The following is a 13,706-nucleotide window of genomic DNA, read 5'->3' on the forward strand; positions in this document are numbered from 1 at the left end:
GAACAATAATGCTTTGATATACTGAACAATAATTTGCTTCTTTTGATCCCAACATTACTCATTCTTGTCCTACAAGCTACTACAGCCTTCCCATGTTTTAAAAATAAACAGAATGCACTGAAACAAAGTCTGTGTACTCATTTTCCTTATATTTAATAAATGTCCTTTCTGAATTGCACCATAGCCCTGAAACTCTACCCCATCTACCCTCCCCTGGCAGCCGTGTGGCTATTCCTGCCATCAGTAATGCATGAACGATCCAAGAGAGAGGAAAATGCCCTTATCTCAGCTCATCAAAAATACAAGCAAGCCACAGAGGGGTCACAAATTAAAAATTAAATGCGAACAGACATAAAGTGTATTGACACATCACCGCATCTAAACCTTCCCTTCGACACAACGGAAAACACCAGACAAGAACAGAAGGCGGCCAAAAGATGTAATGAAAAAGCACTTATTCAAAAAGTGTATTTAACAATGAAGAATTAAGCAGCGATATACATGAGTATCAACAGGGTCTTTGCTGCTAAGGGTAAATCCAGCAGTTGTTATAATACTCACACACGGGCAACACATCTGCAGTTAGAAACAAGTGCAACCTACCCACACCTGCTGGTTGCTGCAAACCCTGGCAAGGATGCTTGTAAAGTTCAGAAGAACCATTCAGTAGAAAGTAGCTATTTAAATACAACTTAAAGTGTATTTTATTTTAGCTGTAAAACAGAAATCAAAGACAACAGAGAGAAAAAAAATATATATACTGTTTTTCTCCTGGAACATTTAACTGTGCATAAGTGTGCACAGGACACTAAAACTTTCTGAAATCAGAATCCAGCATTACAAAAAACTGCTCTTCAAAGCTCTGTAACACTCAAAGTTAATAAGAAACCAAAACAATCTCTGTTTTTAATGTAAAAAACTGCATTATCTGCCATATTTTTAACATTATTTGAAATTCAGTGCAATATATACAATCCAAAACCACTAGGTATGCCAAAGCTGTAGAATACAGTTACTACTGAGACCATTTGCATATGTCTTTTAGCAGCAGCAAATGGTACAGAGAGGCACCAAATTTCTGCTGATGACAACTTTCCTAGAAACAGGTTTGGAGGTGACATAAGCTCTTGATGCTCTGCTCTAATACCCACTGCCCTCTGCTACAGTGTTTATTGCCAGATACAAGGACACAATATACTTTTATTTTATATCTATGTAAGAGGCTAAGCAGCTAACTCGGAAGGTGTTACTGTGCTTGGGAGTTAACACCCCCTTTGGAAAACAAGGGCACACCTCAGTATCACAGAAAAGTCTCCTCTCAATTACTGCATCATTTTTACCCTCAAAAGTACACTCAGGTACATATTATCCTCCTCAATTCATAACATACTTAGCAATTTTGACAGTCTCGAACACTCAGATGTCTACTGTACCACAAATCAAACATTCTGCAGGAATGCACAACTAAATTACACTGATTTTGGTACCTTATTTGACCACTTGTAGGCTTGAAGAAGTTGGCTGTAAAGAGGTGTTTTGTCCTGAACAGGATCAAGGCTCAAGAGTCCACTGTTGTGCAGAGGATGGTTCTCGGAGGGTTTACCAACAAGGTTGCTCAGACGCTCCAGTTCACTGAAAGAAACAGAATGGCAGGGCTTTTTTAAGCCAAATGTGCAGGTACGGATATCTGAGATGTACAGCCCTCCTGCAGGGACAGCAATCACACACAAAGTCTAAATCAATATCTACGTGATTTCTAAATAACCGCCCAATTCGATTAAAAAAAAAATCTTAATCACTGTCATAACCCAAACAATTAAATTGGTCTGTTAGTCATTACGCTCAGCGTTTCTAAGGAGAGAAAGTACAAATCAAGAGTCTTTGTAAGACAACCTGGAAAGAGTCAAACTACTGTGGGTCCCGTTCACAAGCCCTTCCAGAACCCAGGGCATCTTCTGAGCAGTGCACACCCGCAGAACTTCAAAATTCTGACTGTAATTGGCTGTAATACTGGGGCCAACAGTAGAAATACTTTTTTACTCATCAAGTAGGCAGATGCCTCATTTCATTAAAGATCTGACTGCAAAGAATCGCACAAGAACTTCATGGTACTGAAATATTGGACGATAAACTGCAAAGTAGAGGAGTGTAAAATACTACACAAGAGACAAAATAGGTCAGAGTCAACTGCTAACCAATGTATTGTTGTCTGGGAACAAGATTTTGGAGTTATATTAGATAATTCTTTTAAAAGTTACCAAGCAAGACAAGCAAAATCACCAAAGGAAAGGCACGGCTGCCATGGAGCCTCCTCAACTTGAAAATAATAAAAACCAAAGGGATATAAAAGAAGTCTACACAGCTGTGTACAACGTCATTCCCAAGAATGATTATCTACTGTCGTTCCCAAAAGATGGAAAGAAGTGGGTAACAAATTATATTATCACAATCAGCACAAAACAAAAATCAGCAAGGTCTATGCACCAACATGAAACAAGTTCTGTGCCCTAAGCCTCCGAAGGCCAGAAGATGTGCTGGGTAGGGCAGTTACGCACTTGTCCTGCCCTTGGACACCCCCCGGACAGCAGAGATGTCCCAGGGGGACACGGGTGACCCAAACAGAGCCCAGGACCCACAGGGAACAGAAGCCCCAACCCTTGGTCTCTATTTACATGAAACATACCAGCTTGTACTGGTATTAACTACCATATCTACATACACTAACTACCATATTTACATACACTAACTACCATATTTACATACACTAACTACCATATCTACATACACTAACTCTCCAGCCTTACAAGTTTTGGTAACAAAATGGTCACTCTTGAACCGCTTGGATGCTACTGAACAGTCAGAGACTAAAGAAATGTGTGGTTTTATTAATAAAACACTACAAAAAACCCACGAGAAAAACCTCCCTGAAACCCAAAGCATTGGCTTGCCAACACAATCCCAACAACAGCTCCTTTTCTAATACAAAACAAGAAGCAGGTGAATGTTCTGAGCAGAACTCCTCTCTTTGCAGACTCTGGAACCAAACACCACCAAGGGGCAACACACACGAGGTTGGAAGGAATAAACCAGCCTAAAACTTTCTCCGGGAGTGGAAACGGCACCGGGGCCAGGTCCGGGGCACCCGAGTGACCCCGGGACCCCCCTCCGTGTCCCCGGGGCGGGAAGCCCCTCCGGGCCGGCTGCTCACCCCAGGTCGCGGCTGACGGAGTGCAGGCTCTCCTGGAAAGCGGCCACGAAGCCCTTCTCGCGGCCTTCCAAGGTCTCCTTGTTGCGCATCCCATCCTTCAGGCAGTCGAAGACCCGCGTTACGCTGGAGCGCAGCGCCTGGATGGCGGCGATGGCCTGGGAGAAAGCCTCCAGGTTCACCCCGGGGCTCAGCACCCCCTCCGCCATCTTGGCCGGCCGGGCCCGGCCTCCCCCGCTCCCTCAGGCCGCGGCGGCGCGGGGCACGCTGGGAAATGTAGTCCCGGCCTCTGGCTCCTTGTCTATTTCCTCCCCTCTGATTCGAGGCTTAGTATTTTTCAACATATGCTTTTCAGCTGTTAATATCACATTTATTTTAACTGTCTCCACGCTCCCTGCCATTGTGGTGCCCAAGCATTTCTGATTTTACATCCCACCTAGAACAGTAAAAGGGCTTGATGGTTGTTTTACTGTTTTTTCTGGGAGGGTGGCAGAGCCTGGCCCAGGCTGCCCAGGGGGGTTGTGGAGTCTCCTTCTGTGCAGACATTCCAACCCGCCTGGACACCTTCCTGTGTAACCTCATCTGGGTGTTCCTGCTCCATGGGGGATTGCACTGGATGAGCTTTCCAGGGCCCTTCCAACCCCTCACATTCTGGGATTCTGTGAACTGTAACAACGAAACAGTGGCCTGGAGACAAACCCATAAATGTATAAGGAACTTGCCCCTAAAGAACAAAAAGCACAGCATACCTTTAGCTTAGAAACTCACTTTTTGTTTTATTTTTTTTGCTCTAGGGATCTGCTTTTCCTTTATAAATGAGGAGCCAAGTTCTCCTGAACATACAGTGGGCAGTTCAGAGCACCAAGAGCTCCGTTGGCTCCGTCAGGAGTTAGGGCAAACTCTGCTTCAACATAAAGCTAAAGAAGAGAACTGGAGTTCCTGTTCCTCTTATTGCTCCTCCTAGAAGGCAAAGGTTCCATAATTTGGTGTGCTCATTAGGAGGGCATTGCCTTGCCCAAGTTGCTCACTGCTTTCTTCTAAACAATACTCCTTGAGTGGCGTCTTGCCCAAACCAAGACAGTGTGCGAATTTCATTGTCATTATAGGTATCGTGTAAGTGGGCATTATGGATATAAAATACGTGAAACCAAGATATCTCCAAGGTACCGCTAAAAATCTTTTTGCCTTAAAATCTCTGGTAAAACATAAAAGCAAGAATCCAGCTGATGTCGAAAACATCCAAAAATCTTCCTATGTGACAGCTGTTGAGTGGGCTCCTGCAAAACTGTTTGGGTGGCCCAATATGGACACGTATCCACATGTGAGTGAGCATCAGAACTGACATTTTCTATCCTCTCCAACAGAAGTTCAAGGACTTAGTGGTCTCCTGCCAAAAAAAAAGAGATCACATTTAAAAGTGCACGGGTTCTGTCCACGGTGCACAACACAGCGTCACGTGGAGAGATGCAAACAGCAGCCGCAACCCTGGAAGCAGCCTGCTGTTAGTTCAGTGTTCTGGTCAGACTAATAAACCCTGCCCCTCGGCATCGCTAATTAGCTCTGGCAGAGCCCTGTGCTAACGTGGTCACACCACACCTTGCCCAGTTGCCAGCACCTGCTGCTGAACGTGCCACCGACATGGACCAAGGGATGGAGCAGAGAAGGGAACTGCCAGCTCTGGATCCATTCTGTGGCTAAAGAGAGAATTTCATTTTGGGTGCTCTCAGTCTCGTAACGTACACAAGCTCTGAACTCACCTGGGGAGAAAGGGAAGGGGAAAAAAGGTAACGATCCAACCTGGCATCACATGCAGCTTGAGGAGAGCGGCACAGGTCTCTTCTGAGGCAGAAGCTTGACTGGGGAGCACATCATTAACATGAACCTTACACAGCAAAGTGTGTTACGGCAACGTTACTCAAATTGCAGCTACTAAGAACCAAGCGGGCTGTAATTAATCAGCAGCATCAGAGAAAAGGGAGGATTTCAGAATCCTTGCAGAGGTACTGTAACCAGTTTGTTAGGGAAGAAAGTGCCCAAATGCATCCTCATTTAAGAGAAATTAATTTTGTTGTCAGGAGAGACAACTAATGGCGAGTATTGGGTTTCATACCAAGCGCAGATAATGTCTCATGAAATGTCTGGACAGGACTCAACATTTGGAATAAGTGACATAAGAAATTATCTTTATCTTGCTCTGAGATAGATAAATGCGGATATTTATTCTGCGGCAAGCTGGACCGATATTCATCAGCAGGGCCTCTTCATTTCTTCATAGTTCATTGCTACATTCTTGACAGCACTTCAGATAAATATCATAAACTGATTTTTTTTGTTGTTCAAATAATTGTGATGCTCATTAGTGCAATTGGTAAGATATTCTTGCTATTTTTACTTTCCTATTAATTTCTTTCAGGCTTTCAGTCTTCAGTTAGCCACACAGTTTACTACACAATGCATTATTGAAACAGAAGAGAAGCTGGAGGTTATCGACTCGTGTTTGAGGCTCCTGCCAAGGGAATGGAATGCAACCTGCCTCCTCTTAGACAAGGTTGGAATGGCAAGACATTTTCAGATGCGGGGGAGCCTTGATCTTCAGTGCCATTTCTTTCCTATTGTTCCCTGAATCAGAATCTCCCACTATATCCAAACAACAGTGAGCGAAAATCTTATCTGAACACTCCTGCCAAAAGAAACAGCGAAATAATGAACTGAGCTGACAATGATGTAGTTATCATCAGATTTCCCGTGGGATGAATAGAGTTAGCTCAGGATTGTTTCAGGCTCTCAGGTGACCCGGATCACATTTCAAAGGATCTTCCCCCACATCACAGCGGATGGAAAACAGACCCGGAGACCTCCCAGTCCTCTTAGGGGGTCACTGTAGGAAATACAATTTTCAGGTGGCTATTCAGTTCTTTATCCAGAATGTTTTGTTTCAGTTTACAGCTATAAAGTGTCCACATCGCACACAGAACATTCCGCACATAACAGATTTGTCGGCAGCACCACTAAGGGCTGGATGGATTATGACTCTTCCATTTGCCCTTGTCTGATGAAACCAGCACCCTTGATATCAGTTTTAAGATAATTCAAAGAGATCTGTGCTGCTGCTGGAGTTTCGCTCCCTGGGGAAGTCAACACCTTATCCCAGCACTGAATTTACATGAGAAGTGTAAAGCAAAATACAAAAAGTCAATCGTACCCAGCAAAACTCAGGGTGTTATTTTATGCATGCAGAATTCTGTCCCGAAATATGTCAAATTTTACTTGCAAAAATAAAAGGCTGCTGTTTTATTCTCTCTGTGTGCAATCTGCAGAGAAGTACACTCAGCTACTTCTTTTCTTTAAACATTCAGTGATCAAGTGTGGAATCTGATGTAAAACCGAATGGGAAGAAAGTATCATTATTTAAAGGCTAGATAACTGCTTAAAATTAGAGCTGTGAAGGCATCAAAAATACCAGAAATCACAGATGGTTTGCAGACAAATTCACATTGCATTTAGTCCACTCAACATCTAAAAAAAACCCTATGCTTTTGCCTTGCTTTTCAGTCTATCTGTTGATGCCTGCTCAAAACATACTTTAAATTGGGCTTTGAGTCCTCTCCTGTTGCCCTATACCTTCAGATCCCAGTCGCTTTGAAAAATCTACACAAATACATCTATTTTTAAATCGGGTCATTAAAATTTAATATATTTTGCACAATTTCAAAATGACAACTATCCTGAGCAGGTTAAATAAGATATTAGCAGGGATTAAACAGTAGCAAGAACAGACAAGTAGTGCTGCAATATGCAAGTGGCTGAGACAGAATGACCCAGTTGCTTCTTCGTGACTATATTGATGATTCTGCAGGGTTAGAGTCAGTTAAACTCATTGTTTTCCCTATCCGAAGACTGCAGGATCTGGCTTTTACATAATTCTAGTGTATTCTGTAATTTAACTAGTTAAAGCCTGCTTGCCTTTTTTTAAATGCCTGGGCTGTATTTTCAAACGTTCTGTCTTGCCCTCCGGCTTTTCTCTCTGACACTGGTTTGCTCTGGGGAAAATTCCGCTCCCATTATCACGAAAGACCAGGATTTGGCACAATCATTCCAGCTTCACCGCCCAGCAGCAGTCAGCAGAATTTGCTTGAATACATAATGCTTGAATTGTACTCCTTCCCAGTTTCTTGCGGAGGTTGGATTTTGCAGCAGGCGAGGGGAAGCTTGAAACGTGCTGGTTATTCAATATATGGTTGAGCACATCCAGTAACTATTGCTCTTCATTGAACAGGCGCATGAAAGTTTTAGATGGCAGCGTATCCGCTGTTATGACAGCAAATGTGATGGAGTTCATGGTACGATATATGGCATTTCTTCTTGCCAGGAGCAAGCTCTAACATGCAGATTTGAAAAGCAGAGGTTGCTTTTCCCCAAGCTCTTTTAACAAAACCTGACAAGGTAACAACTACTGACACAAGTTCAAAGTGTTCTGAAGTTCCTGATTAATAAATGTTATTTGAGAAAAGTGTAATCTCAGGACAATAAGGCCTGACATGAACCAGATTCAGGTATGATTTTTGGCAATCTCCAGCTTTATTCCCTCTAAACACAAACGCAACATGCCAAACAACCATCCTGCCCAACTCCTGAGCTGAACGTTCCCTGTTCCACCAGCCACTTGCCAAGAGTCATTTGCTCCAGTACTTCTTACAAAAGCCAAGCTGCTTCTCATAACTCTCCATCCTAATTAAGCTACTTGCTGGCTTTTATAATCACCTCTCCATAAACCGATCAATCTCAGCAGGATTTTTAACAGATGAAACTGGGTTGATCTCCTCTTAAAGCACCAGCCATCCTGAAACAACAAGGTCTTATTTTTCATGTTTTCTTGCATGTCTTGTTATTTTCTTTTCCAGTTGCAAAAGACAGAGGCCAACAACAAAAATAAATATAGTCAAATATGCTGAAGGCTGAATGAGGGCATGGAAACCTGCAGTTTTCCAGACAAGTCAAGCAGTTCTAGCAACTGCATAGATCAAGGTTTTCTTTCGAGCTGTTTCACACTCAGTATTGTTCATCGATCCATTAAGGAAGACACACAACCATGCTTTTTAACAGAAATCCAGACAAAAGAGGCAGGATGAATCAAAGTTTGGGGGTACTCAGAACTTTGGTGTTTCAGAAATGCAGTACTTCATCTTGACCTTTGTTCAAGAAAGCATCTGAATTCAACTTGGAGTATGTACGAAGGGACTTTTAAATCCACAAGCCTTTCTGCAGCCCTGCTGGCTGCTTCAAGACCCTGTCTCTGGAAACTGGAGGGCAGCTAAACCGAGTTCTATCCAGAGTCCACAGCCAAAAGAGCATTTCCTCTGAGGGGGGCTCCATGGGGAAAGCACACGTCCAAAAACCACGCAGAGCATCCCAGGGGCACCGCAGCACTCCACATGTTGCCAGGACACAGCTGGCATTGACTGGATTTACCCAGAAACTTCTGCTCCCACAGTAGGAGTTCTTGCTGTCTCATAATATGGGATAAGATAGGCATCAATACTTGGAGATAGTGGACACACCATATGAAGTGGAAATTAATTGGCTTCAAATAAAAGACTACCTTCATTTTGTGAGGACAGACGCGGGATGATAGGCACAGACAGTGAGTCCACATTGCCACCAGTATCCCCAGTGAGTACCTGCCCCATTTGGGTGTTGTTCCACCAAGACCAGCAAATCCAAAAGCAACACGAAGGACCGTACATTGTAGGCGCTGTGCTGCTGACACACAATAGGACAGAGAACAGGGAAGGACCCAGAGCCGTGTGTGGCACGGCCAGAAGATACAGAACAGGCTGGATTTTTTCCAAAGACTATTATCTGAAAAAGACTTTGCTTTATGCTTGGGCCAATGTGGTAAACTGTGTCCGGTTAGCTCAGGAAAAGGTCAGAGATAATTTAAAGTAAAGAAAGGCTGTCTCTGGCAGCTGTATCCAATTCAGCAAGATATATTACCCCCAAAGGAACATCAGAAAAAAAAATCCTTATTTATTTTATTTCTGCATATTCCATTTATCGCTACCCTGGTGTATTCATGCTGTGGAATTGACCTATGTTTTCAAGCAGATCCAGCCAGTGTCTCCTCAAATGAGACAGAGATTGTCTAAACAGACAATCACGTCCCGGAATTTGCAGATCTAATTCCATACTACAGTATTTAAGGTCTCCAAAAAAAAAAAAAAAAAAAGGGACATCCATCTTCCCTCTGAAAAAACATAGAAAGATTTTCCTTCTATCTAGAGATTATTTAGTGCTCTGTTATTGACACTGCTTCTATTGAAAGATTTAAAGATAAAAATGCAGTGTATTCAAGTAGCGATCATTTTTCATCGTCACTTAGTGACAGTACAGCCTGCAGTCAATTGCTGCAGATTTATCTTTGCTGCTATCGATCGCGTGCGGGGCTCAGCTGTTCGCAGGTGCCTGGCTGCGTCGCTTCTCAACTGCAGCAAGAAATGCAAAGGCAGCGGACAGGAGTGGTGCCAAGCAGCCTTGTTTTCGGTCTAAAGCTGTTTAATTATTTCCCTATAAGTGGTGGGATAAGCAGCTAGAAGGGATTTGTTGACGGACACAAGACATTTCCTGCCAGACAAAAGGAAAAACATGCAAACGCTGTCACCCTGTGTAGCGCAGTCTACAAAGAATCACAGGGAAATGCATTCGAGACACTGGATGTGAATGAAAACTTCAGGTATCAGAGGAGTAAATGCTTTGAGAAAAGTAGGGGCTGCCAGTCAGATCGCTACAGCAAACGTCCCATGAGCTCCTGTGGTGAAGATGCTCTCTTGTGCTCTCCTGAGGATTCCCATCACATCATGGAAAGATTCCTTCAGCTTTTTAAAGCCCACAGAGAATGGAAAGTATTATCCTGAGGGTTTGGAGCACTGCAGCCTCCAAAGCTCCGTGAACCATATTTTTACTTAAGAAACGGGGATTAATTCTGGTCACCTTCTGGGTTTAGTGTGAAGCTGAAGGAGAAAAAAAATCTCAAAACATTTAGATGCAAGATAGAACCTGCTGGTTTTCAAACAGAACAATATTGGATCTCAGACTCCCGTCTCAAACACAGCTACTATTTTAAACAGAGCCAGACTTCTATATATGTGCTTCTTTGCTTAAGCCAAATACATTGGTAATTGCTGATACAGGGGCTGTGAATTTGAAGGCTGAATAATGCTTGCGGGAATCCTTAAGAGACCAAGAAAGCTTTCTCTAGAAGCTGTCATGCACCTCCCTGATGGATCACAGCTCACAAACCATAAATGCACTTAACGTGGGGAGCAGCCGGGTCCAGGTCTCCGGCTTCCTACAGCAATTGCTCTGTTATGGAGTTAAAAGGTGCATTTGTGCTTGTTTCTCATACCAGGTACGAGCTGAGATGTGACCCAGACACCTTTAAAGTTTCTATCTATAAGGTGTTTGTGTTAAATATAAAGGCTGGGAAAGAGGCATACAAAGAACTCCAATGAATGAGCAGACCAGGGCACCTTAGAGCTATTCGCAGCTTTCTCATCCAAGTGCTGCCATTTATCTCCTGTCCCTGTTGTGACTATGGGTCACTCCCTTTTTGGATATTGCCCATATGGATTAGAAAAGGGAAAGGCAAGCACTGGCCATTGCTTGAATAAGGAGACCCATTCTGTTCCTTGTTTCCCCTGCTTCTTCCTTCTACTCCTGCTGGGGAGACCCGGGAGATCAATTCATACAACAGCAAAAAGCCCCAAACATTGTAACTGCAGGAACTACCTCGAGATGAAAATCACGTACTTTATTCTAGGGGCAGTGACTTAACCTAAACCAAGCAAGCTATACAAATAAAACACGTATGTATAGGTTCAGCCCAGGTTTGAACTTTACAATGTTCAAGCCCTTCTCTCCTTCCTTGTTAATCACGTGCTTGAGGTTCATTTTCTAATCACTTCTCTGACAGACGTTCTTCTGCAGAGCCCTAATCTTTTTACACTCCTCGGCAGAGAGCTCCGACTCCTTTGTCATTTCCCAATCCAAACCCTTTTGATTAACATCTCTGAACAGGTTGATCAGTCTGTTCTGAAGCCCGCACACAGGAACATACATGTTCAGCAGATATCTCCCCTACAACTTTCTCTGCTACACTATTTTGGAGAACTGTTCTAAATGGTGCCAGCTAACTCTTGCTATTTGCAGACATGGGAGATGGGATTCTAAACCATGAGGACTTGCCAAGGTAGCTAAATGAGTATACTAGCAAAGGGATATTTCTCTTAGTGTACAGCTCATTCCTGTTCTTCAAATAAATTGTACTAGTAGGACTTATACTGCCTCAGCAGAAAGTTTTTGTCGATAGGAAACTAGTTTCACCTCTTGCATTGCAAACCAGTATCTCAATGACAACACAGCTTTTGACCAGGATGAGTTGTTTTCTCCTCAATATTCACAGCTGCCAAAAAAAGGGAATATGATCAGACTTCAAGAATAAAAAGTGGCTTAATTCTGTCCCCCAAAATAACCTGCACTTTTGATCTATTCTAAATTCCTTTTCTTGCAAGGCTTTCCTGCACAGATAACAATGTTAAACAAATTAGCGAATTACTCTCCCTGCAAGAGCCAGGTCATATTTCACCATTAGAGAAGGAGTCTGATTTTTCCTTTGGTGGAAATAAACCCACAATAACAGTATTTGCTATAATTCACGTCTCAACATTCTGTCTCAAAATAGTTTCATTTTGTTATATTTAATGCTTCAGCGCTACATCTTAAAATAATGTCAATAATTACAAATCTCACTGGTTTATTTTAGGCACCGTTCTCCCAGAGTGACAGAAGCACACGGATTGAAAACACTGCTGCAAAGATTGCTGGAAGATAGGGAGAAAATCAAAGGTGGCAAAAAGGGAAAGAGATGCTCTCTGGACACAGTAATGAGGAGATACAGATGTTTCTAATGTTCATAATTTGCTTAAAGCTCAAACAGGGTTCTGTGATAGTGAAGTAAAGTGCTGCAATATCGTGAGTTCATGGTGTAATACTTTGGCCCTTGTGGGATGTTATACTGCAATATTGGAATGAAGGATCATGCTCGCAAGTCTGCAATCTGGTGCCCCTCTCTGGCTGTCATACCTGATTCTACACAGAAGAAACCCAATAAAGCATATTGATCGAACTCTGTCTGATGTGTCAGGTATAAAATAGCCCTTTGTATGTAAATAAAAAACTATACAGAACAAAAAAAAAGTATTTGAAAACTTCCTCTCATCAAATCATTAAAGTTCCTTCTGTTGTAATGCAATATTTTCATAAGTTTTATGAACTCCAGCACTGACCTATTCATTTCCTAATGCCTGAAAAATTACAGATCTTCTCTTGCCCATTTAGTAAGAAAGTCAAGCCCTTTACAAACCTATTAGGAAAACAATATTTACAACAAAGTACCAAGGAAAAACCTCCCATTAAATTTTACAGCAATTTCCTTGGAAGAGTCCTTCCTACTGAGAACAGCTGGACTTAATTGCAAATGAGATGGCTGAAGGAAGTACATCTGATTGCAGATGTAATAAAATTCATGCTTGACACCTTAATTTTTTTAATATATATTGGCTACCATCAAATCACTGCATTTGCTGGTTTGCAGGCTGAAGGTATCAAAGTTCTGGCAGGAGAACAAACAGGGAACGGAACAGCTTGTGGAGTCCTTCAAAGCCTGGTGCTTAAGACACAGCTTTTTAATGCTATTGATTCCTAACAATCAATATTTTTTTCAATAAGAAAGTCTCATATTACCCCTTTTCCCAACCACCTTTCACAATGAACTTAGTTAGGATGAAAAAGCACTTAATGGCTTTCTTTCGAGGCCCGGTTTATTTTTGCATGTTCATTGCAGTCTCTTTTTCCTTACCAAGTTCACGGCCCTCAGCCCCACTGGCTGGTACTACGTGGTTATAGAGTGGTCAGCCAGATCTTCTCCAGCCTAAAAACATCCCATCAGGCTATAATTTAACCCAGAAAAGTTAATTCCTTTGAAATTCATGAAACTGCAACCATATCGACCTATTGCCTTTAAGGTTATTTGCTTAGAATCTACCATAAAAAGCAGTGACTTGTGTTTCTTCCTTATTCTGTTGTATTTCTGCGCGTAGCCTGGCTGGCCGTGAGCTTCATGAGCAAGGTTTTTAGGCACCTTTTTCCATTAAATTTGAACAAACGCAGTCGTTTCTGTTGGGTGCCTTTTATGCTGACTTTTCAAAAAGTAGGGCTGGTCATCTCTGTTGGCAAAGGCATCAGAATAGGAAACTTTGCTTAGAGAGAGAACAGGGGGAGCAGGAACCGCGATTACTGCCACCAAGATTGCCCGAGAACTGAGTTTCGTTGCTGACTAATTGCAGGCAAATTGCTTCTGCTGGAACATCTATTGAGTGAGCAGTAGGAACAGTGTTTGCTTGTAGAGCAGTGAGTTTAACAAGGGTGGAATAAACACTAAATACTG

At 42.6% G+C, this 13,706-nt stretch overlaps 1 protein-coding gene across 1 annotated transcript in view; it reads right to left on the reverse strand.

Moving 5' to 3' along the window:
* The window catches only part of MED27 (mediator complex subunit 27), a 79,926-nt gene extending 76,488 nt beyond the window's left edge, over nt 1-3,438 (reverse strand). Inside the window, exons 1-2 of the mRNA XM_082068045.1 lie at nt 3,209-3,438; nt 1,488-1,632 (exon numbers count right to left, since the gene is read on the reverse strand). Coding sequence (XP_081924171.1) covers nt 1,488-1,632; nt 3,209-3,414 — 351 coding nt within the window. The 5' untranslated portion in view covers nt 3,415-3,438. The remainder of the gene's footprint in view (nt 1-1,487; nt 1,633-3,208) is intronic.
* Between the last annotated feature and the right edge of the window lie 10,268 nt (nt 3,439-13,706).

This window comes from Streptopelia decaocto (assembly GCF_964273445.1).
Source record: "Streptopelia decaocto genome assembly, chromosome: 17".
NCBI classification, from domain to species: domain Eukaryota; kingdom Metazoa; phylum Chordata; class Aves; order Columbiformes; family Columbidae; genus Streptopelia; species Streptopelia decaocto.